General features: G+C 38.8%; 1 protein-coding gene across 1 annotated transcript in view; it reads right to left on the bottom strand.

The window, feature by feature from the left end:
- The window catches only part of DTNBP1 (dystrobrevin binding protein 1), a 149,689-nt gene extending 124,460 nt beyond the window's left edge, over window positions 1-25,229 (bottom strand). Inside the window, exons 1-4 of the mRNA XM_036257250.1 lie at window positions 25,115-25,229; window positions 10,383-10,436; window positions 9,623-9,673; window positions 3,399-3,459 (exon numbers count right to left, since the gene is read on the bottom strand). Of these exons, the coding sequence (XP_036113143.1) occupies window positions 3,399-3,459; window positions 9,623-9,673; window positions 10,383-10,436; window positions 25,115-25,170 (222 nt within the window). The 5' untranslated portion in view covers window positions 25,171-25,229. The remainder of the gene's footprint in view (window positions 1-3,398; window positions 3,460-9,622; window positions 9,674-10,382; window positions 10,437-25,114) is intronic.
- Between the last annotated feature and the right edge of the window lie 349 nt (window positions 25,230-25,578).

The raw sequence follows: 25,578 nt of genomic DNA, 5'->3' as shown, positions 1-25,578 counted from the left end.
ATGGATTGGAAGAATTACCATCATGTAATTCATCGGTAAAATGTCCATATTACCGAAAGCAATCTATAGATTCAATGCAATATTCATAAAAACCAATGACATATTTCACAGAACTAGAACAAATGCTCCAAAAGTTTATATGGAAAAAAAAAAAAAAAAAAAAACCCAAATAGCTACAGCAGCCTTGAAAACGAAACAACAAAGAAGGAGGGATCAAGGTACAAGATCAAGTTATACTACTAAGCCACTGAAATCAAAACAGCCTGGTACTGGCACAAGAACAAGCATATAGATCAATGGAAGAGAAGAGAAACCAGGAAATTGACCCAAGACATTATGCTCAATTAATATTTGAAAAAGGTGGCAAGAGCATACAATGAAGTAAAGACAGACTCTTTAATAAATGGTGTTGGAAAATTGGACAGCTACATGCAAAAAATGAAGCTAGACCACCAACTTACACTGTACAAAGAAATAAACTCAAAATGGATAAAAGACTTAAATGTGACTCATGAATCCATAAAATCCTAGACAAAAATGTAGGAAACAAAATTTCAGACATCACACACATCAGAATTTTCACTGATATAATGCTTAAGGCAAGAGAAACAAAGGAAAAAAATTAATACACATGGGACTATGTCAAACTAAAAAGCACAGCAAAAGAAACAAGCATCAAAATAGAAAGGGATCCCGCAATATGGAAGAGCATAACTGCCAACAATACATCAGATAAGGGGTTAATATCCAAAATATATAGAGTACTCATACAACTCAACAAAAGGAACACAAAGAACCCAATTAAAAAATGGGTAGAGGACCTAAATAGACACCTCTCCAAATAGGACATACAAATAAATGGCCAAGAGACATGAAAAAATGCTCAACGTCACTAATCATCAGAGAGATGTAAATTAAAATGACTATGAGGTATCACCTCACACCTGTCAGAATGGCCGCCATCAACAAATCAACAAACAACAAGTGCTGGTAAGGATGTGGAGAAAAGGGGACTCTAGTACACTGCTGGTGGGAATGCAGACTGGTGCAGCAAAGCATTAAAGATCCTCTATTATCAGATACTAAACTTCCTTTCCAGCTTTAGCTCTTACGACTGCTTCCACCTCAGAAAGGCTCTTGCCCACAAATGGCCAAGAGACATATGAAGAATGCTCAACATCACTAACCATCAGTGAGATGCAAATTAAAACAACAATGAGGTATCACCTCACACCTGCCAGAATGGCCGCCATCAACAAATCATCAAACAAGTGTTGGCGAGGGTGTGGAGAAAAGGGGACTCTAGTACACTGCTGGTGGGAATGCAGACTGGTGCAGCCACTATGGAAAACAAGATGGTGTTACCTCAAAAAACTAAAAATTGAACTTCCATTTGACCCAGTGATCCCACTTCTAGGAATATACCCTAAGAAGCCTGAAACACCAATCAGAAAGAATATATGTACCCCCATCTTTGTAGCAGCACTATTTACAATCGCTAAGATCTGGAAACAGCCCAAGTGCCCATCAGTAGACGAATGGATTAAAAAGCTGTGGTACATATACACAATGGAGTACTACGCAGCGGTAAGAAAGAAAGATCTCTTATCCTTTGAGACTACATGGAGGGACCTGGAAAGTATCATCCTAAGTGAAACAAGCCAAACAGAGAAAGACAAATTTCATATGATCTCACTGATTTGTGGAATATAATGAACATAACAGTTTGAGGACAATCCCCTAAGGAGTGGGGAGGTGAGAGAGGGATGAACCACAGAACTTATATGCATGTATGCATGAACAATGGACATGGACAACAATCTCGGGAAGGGGCAGGGAGGGAAGGGGGAGGGGGGAATCAGTAGGGGAAAAAAGGAGAATCATTTGTAACAAAAATTAATCAATAAAAAAAAAAAAAGCTTTGTATATACCTATTTAATAGTCTATATCCAACAGTGCAATATCTAAAGTCCTTTGTAGATCTAAATCTTACTCTGGTTCTAGTGACTCTCTCAAACTTTTGGTAATGTGTCTGCTCATTTTTTTTGTGGAGGTGGTGGTGAGAAATTAACCTGTAGGAATCTTGAGAGAGCTTGGTTTTCAAAGTTTCATCCATCTAGAATTTGTTTGTATCTGATGGGTATCGAGAAACACAGTCACCTCTGGCCCTTTCATTTATTAATGTAATGGTTCCATGACCACGCAGGAAGTGTAATAAATTAGAGCCCCACACTCATGTGAGGCCAAGACCATGGTAACAAACTCAAAAAGGAGACTACATTTATTCCAAGTTGTCATAAACACAGACAGGTTTTCTTGTTGCCTCCTTCTGCCAACAGGAAGCTTTTCTTATATCCCAGCATAACCTTTCACTGAGGGATGCAGCCACTTCAAAAATCCAAGAGCTTTATGCAGGAGTCATTTCAGTTCCCCACAGACAAAGTCTCCTATCCCCATAAATCTCTAAAGCTTTCGTTTTAGCATTTGACCCCAACTTCCAGGTTGTGGCTGTTTTTTTCTGCCACTATGATTTTAGTTCCCTTTTCACTTTTTTGGCATGATAGAATCTCCCTCAATTTTTGTGAGCTTCATGCATTAAAAAACATTTTTTTAAACTATCTAGGATTTAAGTGTTTTATATCTATTGGACTTTTCAAAGTACCTGGTCTACCTTAGGGCCAAAAACCTACATTCCCCCCTTTTCAATAATTTCTCAGACAAACACCAATGACTACATTTAATATGCATTACTCTGTTCTACATAAATATTACAGCTTCAGTAATTTAGGTAAATGGTAACATCAGAATCACAAAAGTGTTTTTAGGAAAAAAAGTTTGATTGACATTAATAGTACAGAGTATTTGATCTTGACTCATAAAGCTTTAAGTACATGTACCAAATAATTTTAATTACAAGTCATTTATCTTTATTATATAATCTATACATAGTGCTAGAGGATAGTCTGATATTCTAAGTGAATTAAGGCTGATCCCTCCAGAAATTTGTACACATATTTGTTAAACAGATTAGTGATTTTAGGTAGACTGAGCGAAGTTAAGCTTTTGTCCAAAATAAGAAATTCTTAAATGGTGGGTAAAAAGAAATTATACCTTATAATTTACATATACATATGCAAAAGCATCAGACTCAAAATTTACAGCATTATACCTAGATGAACTAAATACTTATATTTGTGACTTGAGAATAAAAGTCAAACTCCCTAAGCCTAACTAAACTAGCTGACTGAGATATTATGAAAAAGTGCCTTTTTAGGGAGTTTCATAATCAACTGCTAAATTCAATTTCATATATCCTGCAAAACATTTTAATACAAATACAAATTAAAATTCTTAAAAATCAGCATATCTCACAAGTGTAAGAGTAGCCAATAATCTACCTCTCCAGCACTTGCACATTCCTTGGCTCTTCTGTGAAGTGCAGCCCACGTATCTTCATACCTAAGAAAAGCAAACAATGGTTCAAAATGCAAAAAATAATTCAAAATGTTAATGTTTTGAGACATTTAAAAATACTATTAAAAGATGCGCTTGGGCCCTGGCCAGTTTGGCTCAGTGGTAGAGCATCGGCCCGTGGGCCAATGTGCCGAGGGTTTGATTCCAGTCAAGAGCACGTACCTTGGTTGTGGTTCATCCCCAGCCCTGATTGGGATCATGCGGGAGGCAACCAGTCAATATGTCCCTCTCACGTCAATGTTTTTCTCTCTACCTTTCTCTCCTTCCCACTCTATCTGAAGATAAATAGAAAAATATCCTCAGGTGAGGATTAAAAACAAACAAACATGAATTTGGAACATCCTATGGTGTCTAAAAACAAAAGCTCAAAAGAAAAAAGATAATGGGGATATGTTATAAGGACACAGAAGTCAACCTGAAGGAGCTTCCAATGGCCAATTCTGGGAGAATTTGAGCAAAACAATAAATAATGATAGTAATGGGTTATAACTCAAAGAATGAAAAAACAACAACAATGAGTTCATAGTAATTTAAATAAATAACTAATTAAAATAGAGAAAGTCAATGAAACCAAAATTTGATTCTCCAAGATTAACAAAATTAAACCTTTAGATAGACTAAAAAAAGAGAAGACTCAAACAAAATTAGGAAAAAAAGGGAGATATTATCAATTTTACAGAAATAAAAAGGATAAGAATAGTGCTATCTGAACACCAAGTGTTACTTCCAGGAGAGACTGGTGGAGAGAAATGATGAGTCATTGAAATCCTGGATGTAGTAGCTAAAAGTGAATATGGAAACCATGATCAAGGTCAAGAGTCATACTTATATTTAAGAAACAAGTTTATGAAATGCTAGAGCATTTGATATGGTGTTAAGTTACAAGGATGGCATGGAGTACCAAAGTTCTTTATCTTTAGGTTATATTTTAAGTTGTGGTACATACTAAAGGGGTTCAAATGAAAAGACTAACTTAGTATCTGCCAAGTTTAATAAACAAAGATGTCAAAAATACTCCCAGAAAATACATTTTACCTATGAAACCATTTAATTAATACTTAGTGCTATCTTTAAAGGATATAATAAAATTATGTGAAAAACTTTTTTAAAAAAGCACTATAGATAATCATATGCCAACAAATTGGGTGACATAGATGAAATGAACAAATTCCTAGAAAAGCAAAATCTACCAAGACTGAATCCCAAAGAAACAAAATATGAATAGACCCATACATAGTAAGGAGATTGGATCAGCAACCAAAAACCTCCCTCCTGAACAATGATGGATCAGAAAGAAATTAAAAGACAAATTAAAAAGTTACCTTGAGAGAAAAAAATGGGAACATAATATACCAAAAACATATGCAGCAAAAGCAGTTCTAAGAGAGAAATTCATAACAATAAACACCCACATTAAGAATCAAGAAAGACTCCCAAATAAAAACACCTAATTTACCTGGCCAGTATGGCTCAGTTGGTTAAGTGCTGTCCCATGCACCAAGAGGTCACCAGTTCAATTCCTGGTCAGGGAACATGCCAAGGTTGGGAGCTTGATCCCAAAAGGGGGAGTGTAGAAGGCAGCCAATCAATGTTTCTCTCTCATCAATGTTCCTATCTCTCTCCCTCCCTTCCTCTCTCTCTAAAATCAATAAAAACATTAAAAAAAAAAAAAAAAAAAAAACTAACACTATACCTTAAGGAACTAGAAAAACAACAAACTGAGACGAAGCTAACAGAAGGAAATAATAAAGATCAGTGCAGAAAAGACTGACCAAACTATGGGCTGGTTCTTTGAAAAGATACACAAAATCAACACCTTTGACTAGACTCACCAAGAAAAAAAAGAGAACTCAAATCAGCAAAACTATAAATGAAAAAGGAGATATTTTAACTTATACCACAGAAATACAAAGGATCATAAGAGGCTAATATGAACTAACTATATGCCAACAAACTGGACAACCTAGAAAAAAAAAAATGTAAAAATTCTTGCCCTGGCCGGTTTGGTTCAGCGGTTAGAGCGTCGGCCTGCGGTCCTGAGAGACCCGGGTTCAGTTCCCGCTAAGGGCGCGTACCTCGGTTGCAGTTTGTCCCCGGCCCTGGTTGGTTGTGCGGGTGGCAGCCACTCGATGTGTTCCTTTCACATCGATGTTTCTCTCTCTCTCTCTCCCTCCCACTCTACCTGAACAAAAAATGGAAAAATGTCCTCAGGTGAGGATAAAAAGAAAAAAAAAAATGTAAAAATTCTTAGACACATACAAACTATCAAGAATGAGTCAAGAAAAAATAGAAAGTCTGAATAGACCAATTACTAATAAGGAGGTTGAATCAGTAACCAAAAATCTCCCAATGAAGAAAAGTCCAGGACCAGATGGTGAATTTTACCAAACATTTAAAACAGAATTAATGTAAGTCCTCAAACTGTTCAAAAAAAATATCAAAAAGGAGGGACACTCTCAAACTACTTTTATGAAACCAGCATTACCCTGATACCAAAGGCAAAAAAGGACATTATCAGAAAAGAAATTTACAGACCAATATCCCTGATGAATATAGGGGCAAAAACTCTCAAAATACTAGCAAACTAAATTCAGCAGCACATCAAAAGGATCATTCTCCATCAAGTGGGACTTATACCTAGAATGCAATGATGGTTCAACGTCCACAAATCAATCAGTGTAATACATCACATTAATGAAATGAAAGAAAACAAATCGTATGATCATCTCAATAGACACAAAAAAATTTGACTAAATTCAACATCTGTTCATAATAAAAACTCTTAACAAATCAGGTATAGAAAGAGCGTATCTCAACACAATGGCCATACAAGATAAGCCCACAGCTAACATCATATTCAGTGGTACAAGGTTGAAAGCTCTTCCTCTCCTGAATATGTAGCACTGGGGAAACAGGCTTCTCTGTGCTGAAACAGGTCAGTGGCTAACCAATTGGGATGTAATCTGTGCACTCAAAATTAAGGTGCTGTGAATGAGAGGAAATCTATTGCCACCCCCCACAGATACTGTTCCAGTCAGAGTTAAAAAAAAAAAAAATTGCTCCTGAACCACATATCCTCCCATTTCTTACAAGAAATTCAGATCCATTATAATCTTATGAGACCACTGTATATGCTGTCCATCATTGATTGAAACATCACTATGCAGCACATGACTGTATACTTGGCAATAAAGTATTATTCAGCCTCAGCCTGGAAAAGGAAGAAATTCTGACATAAACACTATAACATAGACAAACCTTGAAGACATTGTGCTAAGTGAAACAAGCCAGTCAAAAAAAAAAAAAAAAATACTGTACAATTCTATTAATATGAGGGACCAAGAGTACTAATCGAAGTCATAGAAAGAGAAAGTAGAATGATGACTGCCAGAGACAGGGGGAAGGGGACAATGGAGAGTTGTTGTTTAACCAATAGTTTCAGTTTTGCAAGATGAACTAAGTTTTGGAGACTGGATGCACAACAATGTGGATGTACTTAACACTACTGAATTGTACACTTAAAAATGGTTAAGGTGGTAAATTTTACGTTACGTGTACTTTATCACAATTTTTTAACCATTAAAAAATGATGCCTTAGATATCTGCTATTTAAAATGATTTTCCTCTGCTCAATATTGGTTCTTAAGAGAAAATACTTTCAGTGCAATGAATGGACACATTATAAACACTTTCCTATGATTGTAAATTTTTCATATTAAGTCCCAAAATGTACTCCCCATCCTAAAAAACAACACACAAAACTCTACACCTCTAAATTAAATCTTTCAATAAAGTTCTTTCAATTAAATCACTAAATTTAAAAAATAAAGATAACATGTAAATAGTAAACAGTATACTTCTGACTAATTTTTACTATATTTCCTTTCAGGTTCACTTATATTTTTCACTCAACAAAACCAAGCAGATAATTAACATCAAATTGAGTACTTTTCATTTCAGAGAAGAAAAAAAATCTCTACACTTAGCATCCATAAAAAGAAACAATAAAAAAAAATGAGAAAAGAGAAAGCAGAATAGATGATGATGATTATAAATGCAGGTAAAGAAAAGAACCATACCTTCTACTGCACACATACATCTTTACCACTTATCTGCCAGATGACACATTAAGTACAAAACTGTATATAACACACTAAAACCACATTTATTTTTTTAGCAGTTTTATTGATGTAACTCATAGAATTCAGCCTCTTAAAGTGTATAATTCAGTAGTTTTTAGTATATTCACAAAGTTGGGCAACTATCACCACTATCTAACTCCAGAACATTTTCATTACCTCCCCCAACCCGCCAAAAAATCCATTTGCATTTGCAATCATTATATATTTCCCTCTATCCCCTGAATTTTGGCAACCACATATCTACTTTCTGTCTCTATGGATTCACCTATTCTGGACATTTCATATAAATGGAATCATACAGCCCTAGCTGGTTTGGCTCAGCAGTTACCGAGCGTTGGCCTGCGGTCCAGAGAGACCTGGGTTCAGTTCCCACTAAGGACACATACCTCGGTTGCAGTTTGTCCCCAGCCCTGGTTGGGTCGTGCGGGAGGCAGCCACTTGATGTGTCCCTTCACGTCGATGTTTCTCTCTCTCTCTCTCTCTCTTCCTCTCTCTCCCTCCCACTCTATCTGTCCAAAAAATGGAAAAATATCCTTGGGTGAGGATAAAAAAAATAAATAAAATAAATAAATAAATAAATAAAATGGAATCATACAATATGTGGGCTTTTGTGTTGGTTTCTTTCACAACATATTTTTAAGTTTCATCCACATAATAACATGTACCAGTACTTCATTTCTTTTGGGGGCTGCATAATATTCCATTGGATGAATATACCATATTTTGTTTATCCACTCATTAGGGGATGAATATTTGTGCTGCTTCTACTTTTTTGGCTATTATAAATAATACTGCTTTATGAATAATAATGCTGTGCACATTTATGTACAATTTTTTATGTAGACATAAGTTTTCAATTCTCTTCGTGTGAAATTGCTGGGTCACCCAGTAAGTTTATATTTAACTTTTTAAGAAACAACTAAACTATTCTGCACAGTGGCTGCAGAATGCACATTTTACATTCCCACCAGCAATGCACAAGGTTTCTAATTTCTCCACATCCTCAACAACACTTGTTATTGTCTGTCTTTTTTATTATAGCCATGTTAATGGGTGTGAAGTGTTATTTCATTTTGGTTTTGATTTGCATTTCTCTGATGAATGATGATTTGAGCATCTTTTCATATGCTTGGTGGCCATCTGTTTATCTTCCTTAGGGAAATGTCTATTTAGATCCTTGCCTATTTCTTTACTGGGTTGTATTTTTATTGATGAGTTATAAACTTCTTTATATACTCTAAATACAAGTCCCTCATCAGGTATATGATTTGCAAATATTTTCTTCCATTCTATAGCTTGTTGTTTCCCTTTCTTTTTTCCTTTTTATTTATTTTTTCTTTACTGATTTTAGAGAAAGAGGAAGAGAGAGGGAGAGAGAGATAGAAACATCGATGAGAGAGGACATCAATTGGCCACTTCCTGCATGCCCTGCACTGGGAATTTGGCCCACAACCTGGGCATGTGCCCTGACCAGGAACTGAACTGATGACCTCTCGGTGCATGGGTCGACACTCAACCACTGAGCCACACTAGCCAGGTTGTTTCCCTTTCCTGATGGTGTTCTTTGAAGTGTAGAAGTTTTTGATTTTTATAAAGTCCAATTCATCAATTTTTTTTTTGTTACTTATGCTTATGATGTCATATCTAAGAAAACCATATCTATAAAACCATGGAAAAGAAATAATATAAAATTAATAATAAAAATGAGAAAATTATTGAGGACTCAAATTCAGAATCAACTTTCTTGTGACAAAGAAACCAGAGGCATAATAAATATACATAATAAAGTATTGACTAGTAAATAAAATTTGATCAATCTGCTCAAAGTCTTAAGGGAATTTGTATTATCAGTGAAAAGTAAAAGCCCCTCTGAGAATTGAATAATAATTTCCAATCACCATGTTTAGATAAAATTTAGTTGTTTTAAGGTTTCTACCTACAAAATTATAAAGTATTTTGAGACAATGAAACAAGCATAATCTTCTTACTTAAATAAAAACACTTACCTGCTAAGTAATTCTAGTCCAGCAGAGTATTTTGGCAAATAGGAAACAGTCCTGCCGAGAGAAACACTTTTTCATTAAAACTATTTCTGATTTAGGCCAACTTAAAAATAAAAAGTTACATATAAGAATTTTGACATTCAATTGTAATGTAAAATATTTTTAAAACACTAATGACAACTTACCTAAACTTTTAGAGAAACGTATTGCTTTATTTCAAAATTAATACACTATAATATAGTATCAACAATCACTTTGCCCTATAGATTATTTTCAGCACATAATAAACATTTTAATGTAATGCAAAATAAGAATTTTTTTTAAAGCTCATCATCTCTAGGTTGAAAGTGAAATTTGGTCATGTGCTTTACTTTATTAAAAAATGACACCAGTGTTTTCATACAAAACAGGTAACAGGGCTAAAGACGATTTCTTGCCAGGTACTGTTCCATTATTAATTTGCTTCTTAATAATGCAGGGCTTTTCATTTGCTCTTAGTATGCAAATAAAAATGATTAATTGTGATTGAACAATGGTCAATGATTGTCTGAGTAAAACAATTACACTTCACCATTTTTTCAATCATTTTACAAAAAATTTTATCAAAATTTTTTCTAGTGTTATAAAATTTAGAATCAATCATTTTGTTGTTAGATGCACTATATATATATAAAACCCAATTAAGTAATTATTCCATTATAACTACAACCAAAAGTTGGGTGAAATTTAAGTCATAGCAAATTAAATCTTAACACAAGCTTACCTTGGTTTGCTTTTTACTTTAGCTTCTCTTGACTTGTCACTTAAAGTCTTCAACCTATAATGCAAAAAGTATAAAATATTCTTAGAGCTCAAAAAAAATTTTTTTAAATTATTTTTTCTTTATTGATATTAGGGAAAGAGAGAGGAGGGAGGGAGAGAGAGAGAGATAGAAACATCGATGAAAGAGAACATTGACTGGCCGCCTCCTGCATGCCCTGCACTGGGGATTTGGCCCACAACTTGGGCATGTGCCCTGACCGGAAATCGAACCAGTGACCTCTTGGTGCATGCGTCAATGCTCAATCACTGAGCCACACCAGCTGGGCTAAACAAATTTTTTCAATGGTAAACTTCACAGCTGTTCATATTTTGGGTCAAATAAACTAATTTTTTAGCAAGAATTAAGCACTTCTACAGAAAAAATATTTGTAGAAACACAGTGTTTACTATATGTTATATATCACAAATGAAAAATATGTAGTACATATATACACAAACATACAGTCTTTATGTGAGAAACTACAAATGGAAAATTTGTAGCAAACATTTCTGTATTTTTTTCTTGTTCCAAATTCTCTCTTTAGAAATAATTCCTAAGTGTGATCATGATATCGTTGTAATAACCTGGTTAGTAATTAACAGGAAAGAAGCAAAAGGGAGACTAGATAAAAGAGGCATGCCAGCCTGGCCGTTGTGGTTCAGTGGACTGAGCATCGCCCCATGGACTGAGAGGTCCTGATTCAATTCCCAATCGGGCACATGCCCAGGTTGCAGGCTTGATCCCCAGTAGGGGTATGCAGGAGGCAGCCGATTGATGTTTCTCACATTTATATCTCTTTCTCTAAAAAATCAATGTAAACATATTCTTAAAAAAAAATAGGCATGCCATTTATACAGCTCTGCCAGAAAGCTGCAGTTTATCACTCTCCAGGTCTATTCCCCACTCCACTCCCATCGATGGAGGAATGGACTGGACAAAGGCAGTTCAGATGCATGCCCAGTAAGGTCTGGGTGACATGGGAAGAAGATATATGCCTGTCAATCACACTTGAGAATGGGTAATTGACCAGGATAGGTGTGGCCACTACAAGCTCAAGATTTAATATTTAAGCTCATGTACAAAGGGAATTTCCACTCTTGGCCCTTCTTGCTGTCACTGCTCACACCTAACCCCTGGCCTGTGGGGCTCTCATGGTCTGCACTCGCCCACATGGCTCATGGCCATGTGGACCCCACACACAATGGACTAATGGACTGTGATTAGCCTGACACTACACCGGACTTAACTCCACCATGGAACAGAAACTTTGGACATGGGCTCTGCTTCTAGCTCTGCTGAATTCCCAGCTACCTCTCTGGACTGGACTAAGGGAACTGGGTCTTTGAAAACCAGGGATATAATTCTACACAAATAAAAACCACTCATGCTCTTGCCCTGGCTGGTTTGCTCAGTGGTTAGCACGCCTGCCCAGGGACCAAAGAGTCGTGAGTTCAATTCCTGGTCAAGGACACGTGCCTTGGTTGCAGGTTCAATCCCCAGCCCAGGTTGGGGTCATGTGGGAGGACCCAGTTGATGTGTCTCTCTCACATCAATGTTTCTCTCTCTCCCCACTCCTCCCTTCCTTCCTCCCACTCTATCTAAAAATCAATGGAAAAGTATCCTCGGGTGAGAATTTATTTATTGATTTATTTTTCAGTATGTTTTTATTGATTTTTTAGAGAGAGAGGAAAGGAGAGATAGAAATATCAATGGGCTGTCTCCTACACACCCCCTACTAGGCATCGAGCCCGCAACCCGGGCATGTGCCTTGACTGGGAATCCAACCAGGACCTCTCAGTCCATGGGGTGACACTCAATCCACTGAGCCACACCAGCAGGGCTTGGATAAGGATTTAGAAAAAGAAAATCATTCTCTTGTGCTAGTCTCAGAAAATGCTTTTTCTCAAGATATCGTAAGAACAAGACCCCAGCACCCAGTGGGGAAGGGCTCGCCCACTCCCAGTGGTAGAGACTCCACCCACTGATAACAATAGGACTAGAGAAACCTCGTTTATCTGGCATCATTAGAAAAAGTCCACATAGGTGAGCTTGGTAGATTTAACAAAGATAACTAAGCAGCACATTCTTATTAAGTAAATGCTATGCCAGGCACTCCAATCCCTTAAGTACCAATACTTGGTGAAATTTTAGCTGTTTATACAAAGCTTTCTAAAATGTATTACAAAACTCTTTCATTAAAGAGGACTTGATGTTTTATTAAACATTTTATGGTAAACCAGGCTATTGACTACCACTGATGAATTTTGTGACAAAACAGTCCTCTCCTCACATGTTTCCAAGTTAGAAATGCCTCATCATTTACCAGCTTGATACCAATCTACACTAGTTTTTCAGTTTGTTTAGGATCCTGTGTCTTATTTATTTTAAATTTCAGTTTTCCATCTCTACCACTGGCCATCTGTTTATCAGCTATCACATACTGCTTCTATGAGTTATTTAACTATACAGCTTCTCCCCCTTCTACTTGCTTTTTTAAATTATTGGGCTGGAAAACAAATAAATGGGCCAAAAATGCATAAATAAAATGAAAAATGGCTTTCCTATATGTAAAATACAAAGTTCATAAACTTTGTATAATTTACTTCACTTCACACGCCCACTGTTACCTTCTTTTGGCTATGGACTCTGTACTATATTATTGAGGTTGCCAAAAAGCAAATGCTGAAGTATGATACAAGCTCATCTGCGATACTGCTGTACATGCTCTGCTTGATTACTTCCACAGATATTCATTTCTAAATACAGTCTGATGCACAGGCCACAGTACCGTTAGCCTCTACGCAGCCTTTGTGAAAACACAACTAAGTGCTCCTTCCTCAAGACACTGTCCTGCCATTAGCCAGAAACTCTTCTGATATACAAGCTGACCCTTTTACAAATGCCCCAACCCTGTGTTGTGCAGTGTGTAACCCACACAACTATACATGCAAACCCTGACACAGGATTACATCTTTTCTGTCAACAATGCCTGGCTAAACACCAGACGAATACTTCTGATCAAATGACATTAATGAATTGGAATGCCAATTTCATACAAAGATTTTTTTAAAAATTTTTCTTTATTGATTTTATTTATTTATTTATTTTGGTACATGCCCCTAGCGGGAACCGAACCCGGGACTCCCTGGTCCGCAAGCCAATGCTCTTACTGCTGAGCCAAACCGGCCAGGGCTCATACAAAGATTTTTATATTACTCTATGCTCTTTTTCCAAAATTAAAATATCGATGAAACTGATTTATCTACAATGTTAAAAAGACTCAATCTCTTTACTACAAACTAAGTTGTATATATCTTTCCAGATGAGTCTAGGAAATTGTATTTAAAAAATCAAACCTGTCCCAAAGAAACAATAAAAACTTCCCAGTATATTTTGGAAACTAGTAAGTCTGGTTTAAAGTAGGTTAAGCAACAACGAAGGAAAAGTACTTGATAGCTACACTCTACCATTGTCACCTCAAAGTGTGAGAAAGACACTTAGTTGCGACATGCTAGGAAGGATTATCCTAGTCAGTCACACACAGTGGTGCACTACACTCAGAATCATTGTAGTATTATTTTTAGTGATTCGGGAGAATTTCATATGGTTAGCTGTTACAAGGATATTGAAAGGCAACTGCTAAGATCCTCTTTGGACTACTCTTACGTGATCTCACAAATATCTAGGTTGATATTTCAAATATTTATTTCTAACCTTTTAGAACTAAGTCAGAAAGAGAAAGACAAATACCTCATGATTTCACTTATCTGTGGAATTTTTAAAAATCAAAACCCAGCCCTGGCCGGTTTGGCTCAACGGTGAAAGCGACAGCCTGTGGTCCAGAGAGACCCAGGTTTGGTTCCTGCTAAGGGCACATACCTCGGTTGCAGTTTGTCCCCAGCCCTGGTTGGGTTGTGTGGGTGGCAGCCATTTGATGTGTCCCTTTCACATCAATGTTTCTCTCTCTCTCTCTTTCTCTCTCTCTTCCTCCCACTCTATCTGAACAAAAAATAATAATAAAAACCCAGCCAGTGTGGCTCAGTAGATTGAGCATCATCCCATAGACTGAGAGGACCCAGTTCAATTCCAGGTCAGGGCACATGCCCAGGATGCGAGCTCAATTCCCAGTAGGGGGCGTGTAGGAGGCAGCTGATTGATGTTTCTCTCTCACATCAATGTTTCTCTCTCTCTCTCCTTCCCTTTCTCTCTCTAAAAAAATCAATAAAAACATTTTAAAAAAATCAAAACAAACAAAGAAACAAAACAAAACAAAAACAGACTCACAGAAACAAGTAACAAACCGGTGGTTGCCAGAGGGGAGGAGGAATGGGTGAAACAAGTGAAGGGGAATATAGTAAAAAATAGTGTGATAACTTTACAGTTGGTTACTAGATAGATGATTATGAGACTTAGTGTGGTGAGCACATACAAAGATATATAAATGTTGAATCAATATGTTATACTCCTGAAACTAATAATATTGTGTACCAAGTATACTTTAATAAAAAAAATAATAATAAAGTAGTGCAAATCTGTTAGGTAAAACATAAGAATACTGGAAAAAAGTTAGGCAGACTGGCTACTTTGGCAGTACCAAATATATATATACTTATTCTACAATAACATAGAGAAGAGAATAAACCACAAGTCTGAAATACTGCATGAAGAAATGAGAAAAATCATCACTGTTATTGCTATTTCTTTTACTTTTAGTAAACTCAAATCATTTCCTATAAACTGAACGTGGTATTATTTTATCAATCAAAGTAATTAATATTGAACGTCACATCTTTTCTTCACTCGCACTTTTATAAAATGTTTATATTGTATTATTGTTCAGTCAATTTACTGCATAATGTAAACCATTAATCCCAGTCATGTTACTATTTTATTATTATTATTTTTTAATCCTTACCAGAGGATATTTTTCCATTTATCTTCAGATAGAGAGGGAAGGAGGGAAAGAGGAGAAGAGAGAGAGAGATAGAGACATCAACGGGTTGCCTCCTACATGACCCCAACAAGGGCTGGGGACTGAACTGCAACCGAGGTATGTGCCCTTGACCAGGAATCGAACCCAAAACTCTTTGGTATGCAGGCCAAGGCTCTAACCGCTGAGCCAAACCGGCCAGGGCCATGTTATTATCGTAGATATCTTTAAAAGTGGAGAACTTGCCCTGGCCTGTTTGGTTCAGCAGTTAGAGCGTTGGCCTGCGGTCCAGAGAGACCCGGGTTCGGTTCCCACTAAGGGCATGTACCTCGGTTGCAGTTTGTCCCCGGCCCTGGTTGGGTCATGCAGGTGGCAGCTACTCGATGTGTCCCTTTCACGTCAATGTTACTCTCTCTCCCTCCCTCCCTCTAACCCCCACTCTATCTGAACAAAATATGGAAAAATGTCCTCAGGTGAGGCAAAAAAATAAAAATAAAAATAAATAAAAGTGCAGAACTTTGAATTACTATGTAATGTTAGGATTCAATAAAGATGACTTTAAAAATAAAATAAACTTTTAATCTTTCATTTGTAATGTATCAACTTTGGGATCCCCCACAGAAAAATAAATAAACTACTTTGGAATAAAAGAGAAGGAGGGAATGTTACAGGGATTGAAAATAAAATTGCTTAAGGGATCAATGAGAGATTCCCCTTATTGTGTGGCTTCTTAACAACCATCTGCGTTAAAAACTGGTCTTTAACCAAATGTAATCTGTGGAACTTGATCTCATCTGGATTTGAACAAATCAACTATAAAAAGACATTTATTAAGAACCAGGAAATCTGACTATGGACTGGATAATTGATAATATCAAAGAATTAATGTTTATTTTGTTAGGTATGATACTGGCTTTGCATTTATGCAAATGCAAACTGATGTCTGAGAGATATAATAGAAAAGTCTGAGATTTACTTAACAAATAAGGGGCAACAGTTGACAATTGATGAATCTGAGCAATGGACATATGGGGTTCATTGTGTTATTCTATTTTTGTGTATGTCTGAAACTGTAAAAAAATTTTTTTGTCTTTTATCAACCCACCTTCTCCATATAAACCATCAATGTGCCAAAATTCAGAACAGAAACTGTTGGAGAAAACATAAAATAGCTAGAAGGAAGAGGGAAACAGTCAATAAAGTTCAGAAGAGAAAAAAAAAAAAAAAGGTTACAATGACTCTTATCTTAAGTTGAAAAAAATATAAGGTCAGACACATTTAACAAGCAACAAAAAAAGCAAAAAGGTCCTTTCTGAAATATATTTTAGAGCCAAAATTCAACTGAAAATGGCTTACCATTTTTATTTTGGGATAACTCTACTTAAGTTTCTCACAGTGCTAGAAACAACCCACTAATAAAATCTACTCAATATAACACAATGTCATGATATGCTGAGTGGGAAATACTGGTCTAGATGTAATACCCCCGTTTCCTCAAACATAAAATGGTAGTATTCTACTGACCAACCATAATGGCTTGCCACAAGAATTAATTAAACTTTCAAATATGACTTTGGCAGCATTCTGTAAACTGTAGAGCTGATTCAAATAAAAAGGATCACCATCAAGAAAGAAAAGAAACTATTACATTACTGGGCCGAGGTGAAATCAAGTGGAAGTTCCATATACTCCCAGGAAGACGTAAGTGTTGCTGTGTGAATATGTTAATATACAGACTTAAGTGAACAACCTGACAATTATTTTCTGCCAAAAGTAACTAATGTACTCTTTTGAGTTCAAAGCATTAAACCTCAAATTTATCATAGTGCTTCAATAATTTATTTTTAGATTGTCCCAAAGATTTAACCTTAATTTGACACCAGCATATTTATTTCTTCAAGCTTTGTAGAACATGGAGGCATCTTACTACAAAATGGAGGTAACGGCAAAACTGCTTAGACAAAAGTCTGAAAATAGGTAGATCAACAGAATGATACACAGAGCATTATAATGACTGATGAACAGAAAATGTGCTTTCTCTACCTGATCAATGGCATGGAGTGACCATGATGGCATTCTGTTTACTTGCACCTCAATTTCTTACACGTCTGTCCTCATCAGCTATTATAAAAGGTGAGGATGGTTGTTTTAAAACACCACAAAATATATTAGCATATTTTATCATTTAGGTTCAATTCCTTTAATCATGTTCATGTCTCCATTATTCTGACTTTAAATTCTGTTTATGAATAAAAATCCAATCTACTATATTTTCCCATTAATGTTCAATTTTTTTCTTTTTTTTTAAACAAGTCAGGGAAACACAAAAGCATCAATCATACTTTAAAGTACATATGACCCCCTAAGCTCTGGACCCTGAGAGATTCACATAAAAGCTGCACAGACTCAGGAAAGGGAGAGAAATTTGGACTACGTTCTAATTAATCTCAAATACACCATTTGAGTTCTGACCTCTCCCCTGAGTGTTTTTGTGTTAAATGGGTTTTTACCAATTTGGGGGGGGGGGGGATAGATAGAAACATGGATGTGAGAGACAGATATCAATTGCCTGCCTCCTGCACGCCCCCTACTGGGAATCAAGCCCGAAACCCAGGCATGTGCCCCGCCTAGGACTCAAATGGGGACCTCTCAGTCCCTGGGACAATGCTCAATCCACTGAGCCACATCAGCTGGGCTCTCCTGAGTGTTTCTTAACTGACTTTTGGATGTCAAGCTGCCAAGTTACCACACAACATATTCCCTGTCAACTGCTCCTTTAAAATTAATTTAAAATTATTTTTAAATTATTTTATGTTGGTAAATGACATATTTATATAAGATATTCCAAAATTAACATACTCAATTTCTCCACCTTTTTCACTTCCTACATCTCACTGTTTACAAATTTGACCAGAGCCTGTCATGTCCATTCCTTCCTTTAAATTTCTACTAGCACTGCCGTATCCTCTCTCACCTGGTCCATAATGACAGCCTTCTAAGTAATCTCCCTGCTTCCCATATCTAGTCCTCCATCACAGTGCCTCCCAAATTCTCCTTCCAGAAATCCAGACAGGCTCACGCTGTGCTCCCATCCACAAAAACCTTCAAAAGATTCAGTCAACCTAAAAATAAGCTAGGACAACCCTATATAAAGTAGCAATCACTCCATTACCAATCCCCCTTAACCCACTTAATTTTTAGTGATAGTACATATGACCTTCTAGACACTTGTCTCCCGCCACTGGAATGAATGCAGAGACGTTATTTGCTGTCTGGTGTGTTCTCTGCTATATCCCTAGCTCCTGGAATAGCACCTGTCACAGAGAAAGAAGGCAATCAATATTTGATAAATGAATTAACTTAGCAAAGCATTAAAGATCCTCTATTATCAGATACTAAACTTCCTTTCCAGCTTTATCTCTTACAACTGCTTCCATCTCAGAAAAGCCCTTACCCCAAAATGGCTAAGAGACATATAAAGAAATGCTCAACATCACTAACATCAGAGAGATGCAAATTAAAACAACTATGAGGTATCACCTCACACCTGTCAGAATGGCCGCCATCAACAAATCATCAAACAAGTGTTGGCGAGGGTGTGGAGAAAAGGGGACTTTAGTACACTGCTGGTGGGAATGCAGACTGGTGCAGCCACTATGGAAAACAATATGGGGTTACCTCAAAAAATTAAAAATTGAACTGTCATTTGACCCAGTGATCCCACTTCTGGGAATATACCCTAAGAAGCCTGAAACACCCATCAGAAAGAATATATGTACCCCCATGTTTGTAGCAGCACTATCTACAATAGCTTAGATCTGGAAACAGCCCAAGTGTCCATCAGTAGACGAATGGATAAAAAAGCTGTGGCACATATACACAATGGAGTACTATGCGGCTGTAAGAAATAAAGATCTCTTATCCTTTGAGACGACATGGATGGACCTGGAAAGTATTATCCTAAGCGAAACAAGCCAAGCAGAAAAAGACAAATACCTCATGATCTCACTTATTTGTTGAATATAATAAACATAATAGTCTGAGGAACAGGGTAGACCCAGAGACATGGAAGAAGGGTACAGACTGACAACCCTCAGAAGAGGGGGTGGTGAGGGAGGGAAGAGATAAATCACAGAACTTATATGCATGTACGCGTAACCAATGGACATGGACAACAAAGACGGGGACGGGGCGGGGGGGATAGGGAGGAGGGTGTCAATGGGGTAAAAAAAGAGAAACATCTATCTGTAACAAAAAATAAAATTAAAAAAAAAAAAAGAGCCCTGGCCGGTTTGGCTCAGCAGTTAGAGCGTTGGCCTGCGGTCCAGAGAGACCCGAGTTCGGTTCCCGGTAAGGCCGCGTACCTCAATTGCAGGTTTGTCCCTGGTCCTGGTTGGGTTGTGTGGGTGGCAGCCACTCAATGTGTCCCTTTCATGTCGATGTTTCGCTCTCTCTCTCCCTCCTACTCTATCTGAACAAAAAATGGAAAAATGTTCTCAAGTGAGGATAAAAAAATAAAATAATAAAAAATAAAAAGAGAGGCCCTTGCCCAAATCTATCACAACCCCTCCTCATTCAACAAGGCTCAGTTTAGAAGCCACCTCTTCTTTGAAGCCTTCTACAAATGCACCTGAATGAATGACTCTTTCCTCTGGGCTCACATACTACATCATGTATATTTTTAACATTCAGTTCCCTCTTCTTTGCTTTACATTACCTCCATCTAGGACATCCAGAGGGCAGAAACCTTGTAGTCAATTTTGCAGCCCCAGGATGTAGATCAATATATAGACACTGCTTAGCAAAGGCTCTGCAAAACTGAGCATGTGACCTCTTAATTAAATCTTTATTTATTTTTTATTCCTCACCCCAGGATATTTTTCTATTTATCATTAGATAGGGTGGGAGGAGGGAGGGAGAGAGAGACAGAGAGAACATCGATGTGATAGAGCCACATCAACTGGTTGCCTCCCGGACGACCCAACCAGGGCTGGGTACGTGTTCTTGACTGGAATTGAACCCACAACTTATTGGTCTGCGGGCAACACTCTAACCACTGAGCCAAACCGGCCAGGGCTAAATCTTTTTTTTTTTTTTTTTAATAAAATGGGAAAAGCTTCTATAAAAGTACAGTTTGAGTGCATAGGCTAACGTCTGGCACTTGGTAGGAATCCAGTAAATATCTATTAGATCATGTTGAATATTGAGATAGCTTTCTGCGTATTAAAAAGGTGAATAGTCCTGGAAAAGATAACATTTCAGGCAAAACCTCACCATTTTACCACAGTGAGAATTAAATGAATAGAGCCTCTCCACTGGGAAGGTTTTAATACTATAGGAGGGGAGAAGAGAGAATGAGCATACTGGGCAGGGGTGGAGGTTGGGGCAGAGGTGGCTTTGTGGGGCAAATACCCGTGGTCTTGGTTGTACCTAGTAATAACATGTTTTCTATTCCTATCTACAAGAACCAGAGCATTACAAACAGAAAATGCCAGCCAGTGACAGGCAGCTGTAAACCACAAGTAAATCGGATTTTCAGTTCCCTGAAGAGTTCTGCATGCCTGAATAAGTCAATCCTGGGGCCCTTGATCATAACCACTCCAAAGGTAAAATCAAAGACCAGAGTGGGCTGCAGGAGCCTGGGGGACTGAGTTTGCTGTCACACTGCAGAGGAGGGACAGCAGTGCCACCATTTTTCCTGCAACAGCTGCCCCTATGTGCACACTACCACCCAAAAGGTAACAAGAAATCAGAAGTATGCAAAGCTGAAAGAAGTGGATGATATACTTGGTGGAGCAGCTGCCTGGGAGAAAGCTGACTCTACAGCAAAGGTATGTCCCAAATGTGAATACCGAGGTAACTATTTCATTCAGCTTCAGACCTGCTCTGCAGACAAGCCAATGACCACCTTCTACAAGAGCTGCAATGCTCAGTGCAGACATTGCTGGAGGGACTAGGACCAGATTGGCCCAGCAGCGTCACTGTCTGTTGACCTTATTCCTCAGAGCGGATTCCCAGCTGGGAGCGAGAACTGGTGTCCTGAGGGTCTTTGCTGGTGTGGCAGAAAGCTAACCTTTTTGGGTTGTTGGCCAGGGGGTCAAAAAATGGATAGCCCATCTGCCAATCAGTGGATGAACTCATTAATGTCCAGGGACATTTTTGTGTGTGGGAGGATTATCCACAATTACACTCTGTTTAAGGTCCTGTTCATTCATCTGTAACATTTATTGGGTAACTGATATTATTTTAGCATCAACCAACACACTCTTTTTAAAAAAAAATTTTTTTATCCTTTATTGATTCACAGAGAGACACAGAAACATCAATGAGAGAGAACATTGACTGGCCGCCTCCTGCACACCCCCTATTGGGGACCGGCCCACAACCTGGGCATGTGTCCTCACCAGGAATCAAACCAGCAACTTCTTGGTGCTCAACCATTGAGCCACACCGGCCAGACAACACTCTTAAATATTTATATTGTTTACACAACTGATAAAGTAAAACATAATTTAGTACACTAGCTGTTCCTAAATACTTAATTGTTAACGGCAAAATTATTTAATCAAAAATTATTCTGAATATTTAATTAAAATAAATTGTTTAATATTTAAAAAAACAAAACAGGGTGAATGTGAAGAGTGTACTTCAGTATATCTAAGTTTCCTTCATAGGTCAAGCCAGTCCCTAAAAAGCACATGTTCTATGTGAACTCTCCAAAAGACTCTCAGAGTTCTGAGTAAATTAAATCCAATCAGGACTCAGTGATGGGAAGAGTGAGGTCTAGAACCAATCCCCTCAATCCCACGGCCTGTAGACCAGCTAGCCACCCACTTATGTCAGAAAGGGACATGACTTCTAGGTCTGTCTCAATTTTGACATAATTTTATTATGAATAAAAATTTACAAAAAGGCTGCAAGTCCATGGACAACTCCCTTGCAGGCCACCAGCGATCTCTACACTGCCCTTAAATGATGACATTTAGTTACATTCTAAGTTTGAATGATAGGTAGAAATTGATGGTATTTATTGGACATGCTTTAATCACTAATCTGACATTCTCTTGTGAGAATAAAGAATAATCTTATTTTACTTAAAAATTTTTAATTTTCCTATATTTAAGCTCCACTTATATAAATGTTCAGAAATTGAAAATGAGCACTGAGATGAGGATGGTGCTCTTGGTGACTGAGGCAACATTGGCTACAATGAAGCAGCTCAGAAAAGCACCAGGCCTTACAATTCTGATTGATTCTCTGAGGCAACCTGAGCACTTGAAGTTTGTTTCCAATTATTTGAGCTGCTCTGGCTTCTGTGGTCATTAACACCTATTGGTCTAAAGCAGCAGTTCTCAACCTTTGGGGTTCACAGGGGCTTTCACAGGGGTCGCCTAAGGCCATTGGAAAACACATATTTCCAATGGTCTTAGGAACCCAGACACCGCTCCTCTGTCCTGGAGAGGCAGGTCCGCCCACATGCAGATACGCCCACATATAACAAGAGGAACTGTATTAAAGGGTTGTGGCATTAGGAAGGTTGACTCTAAAGGAATGCCAGGTCCAATTTGATAATTCAGGGAAGTGAGAGCCATGTCCCTTTCATCTCTGAATCCCTCATTGCTTTCATGCAATATACATGTGCTGTGTTTAATTTCATCTTTCCTGAGCAAGGCAAAATATTCAATTGTGTAAAAATAGGTGAATCTCAAGTTAAGTATGTAAGAGTTTACTAAAATAAAGTAGTGGGGTTTTTCCTGGTAAGAATTGCATAGGAATTTGAAGATCTGATCAAAGTGAACATCAGAGTTTAGAGTTTCCAGTCAACTGGAAGACAGTTATCACTTGGAGATAAGTTATTTCTCTGCCAGGTAACAGGCACACACTGGCAGCCAGTGGTTCGTCAGCTGAGAGTGACCTGTATGAGGAGAAAGCCAACAGAGGGCCTAAATGGAATGGAAGCCCTCTCAGGCTGTCTAATCCCAAACTGGCCCCAATCTATGACATCTTTCAAGAAGTGGCCTTTGATAAAAAATTTTAAGTTCTTGTTTTCTCAAACTAAGTGCTTGCTGTTCCCGAATATGCAAGAATAACTTCTACACTTTTCCTCTCCAACACTTGTTGATTGGCTTTGCAGAAAATCAAGGTTTTTTTTTAAAAAAAAATAAGTTAGTTTCCATGAGGTTCTAATCAGATCGCCTTAAACCTTTCTCTCAAGTCAGGTTATCCAGCTCCCCAGGATGGTTTTGGTCCAGAGTGCATATTCCTAGGTAAATTTAACTTTCTTAAGCAAAGGTCTTGCATAGAAATGGGTTCTGAGACAACCATACAACCAGGAGAGTTATAGTAACTATCAAAAGCTGGGCTGTTATTCCATCAAGGAATTACTTGAAATCATGATAACAGAGGTGTACCATGCTTATATTACAAGTAGACCATTCATTCCATCGTCATACCAAAATTTTTCAATAATTCTGAAAAGAAGTTACTATTTAAATAGGAAAAATGCAAACATGCAAGCACACCATCAATGAATGACTCCTAGAGCATCTATAATTAATAGTAAGAACATCAAATCTACCAAAAAGGGTTTATATGTGGTAAGTGCTCAACTATTTGCCAGACTGTTGCTACTCAGCACACAAAAGGCAAACAATATACTAAACATTTTTGTCCAATAAGATAAAATTTTAGCTAACATCTTTCTCATTAGAAATTTAAAACAGTATTCTCAAGATGCCTTCATTATTCAGAGCATTCTCCAAAGGATTTGTGAGCTAAAGGTGACAGATCCTTTATAAAGGTGGCAACCTTTCTAACGAAATGGAAAAATTAAAATGAATTAAGCACTAAGTAATAACAGTAGTGACATGTCTTACATGTTCACGAATTAATCCTCACAAAAATCCTTTATCCCTGTTGCAGGGTGGTGGAAACTGAGGCAATCTGAGTAACTTGCAGAAACATGCTTGCTTATGTGATAAAGAACCTGGGATTCCCACACTCTGCGGCACACTGGAATCATCTGGGGAGGTCTTTAAAACTTCATTCCCAGTCTAACTTAATTGGCCTGAGATGCGACCCAGGCATCAGGACTGTGAAAGGTGCCCAGGTGATTCCAAGCCAAGTCTGGGAAGCGCTTGGTTTTCGCTCTCGACCACCACTAGGCATTAATAAATAGTATTGTTGCAGTTTTGTTGTTTGTCTTGCCCAAGAGTTTCTTCGCTGAGACGCTAAAACCCGGGCAAAGGGAAAGAAAGCAAAAAGGGGAAGAGGCAGCAAGCCTTGCCAGGTTAGGGCGCCGGCTGAGGCCGGACGCAGGCTGCTCGGCCCTGGCCAGGTAAAGCTGCGGCGGTCCCACACCGGCCGGGGCCTCGGCGGCTCCAGGGCCCGGCGGGCAGGTGTCCTGGCGGAGTTCGAGGGCTCGAGGGGGCTCGAGGCCACGGTCCCGCGGGGAGGGGCGCTCCTCTCACGTGACGCCCCTCCTCCGGCCCGCGGAAGCAGCCGGGAGGGGTCCCGAGTGTCCCCAGAACCCCCGGACCCCGGGCGCGAGTCAGAGCCAGCCCGTTGGGACCTAAGTTACTTTGTGCCGCCAGGCCGACACCAGAAAGTTCTTTACTTTCCTCTGCGGGGCGGCGATGGGAGGCGCGGGACAGGACTGGACCGGAGTGCGGGGAGGGGGCCGAGGCGGCGTCCCGGGCGGACACCCAGCTCCTCGGGCCGGCCCAGGACCCCTCTCCCTTTCCGTCCCCCACCGAATACCCACCCGGAGGTGAAATCCTGCTGCACGCTCAGCAGCCGCTCACGCAAGGTCTCCAGCATCGCCGCCGCCGCCGCGTCTCCTCCCTTGAGGTCTCAGACGGTCGCCGCTGCCCTCGGCCCCGCGCACCTGTCACCGCGCGCGCGCTCACTCGCAACCCGCCCCGCCCCCCGCCCGGCCCTCGGTCCCCGGCCCCCCGCCGCAGCCCCTTCCGCGTTGCGCTCCGGCCGTGCTCTGTCGCCCCGCCCCGCCCCGGCCCGCGCAGCCGCAGTGAGCCGCGCCGCCTCGGGCTGCGGAAAAGGGGCGGCTCTTCTCTCCCCGCAGAGAAAGCGAGAGGCTGGGACACCTTTCTCTATCCCAATAAAGGCCTTCTCCGTTTTTTTCTTTGAAATGGAAGTGGTATCGAGAAAGAATGTTTTAACTCGAGAGTTTTTTTTGAGTGCAATGTTGGGTTTTACAGCTTGGAGGAG

The sequence above is a fragment of the Molossus molossus genome, unplaced genomic scaffold (genome assembly GCF_014108415.1).
Source record: "Molossus molossus isolate mMolMol1 unplaced genomic scaffold, mMolMol1.p scaffold_m16_p_12, whole genome shotgun sequence".
Lineage (NCBI taxonomy): Eukaryota > Metazoa > Chordata > Mammalia > Chiroptera > Molossidae > Molossus > Molossus molossus.
This window is presented reverse-complemented; position numbering and strand designations above follow the sequence as displayed.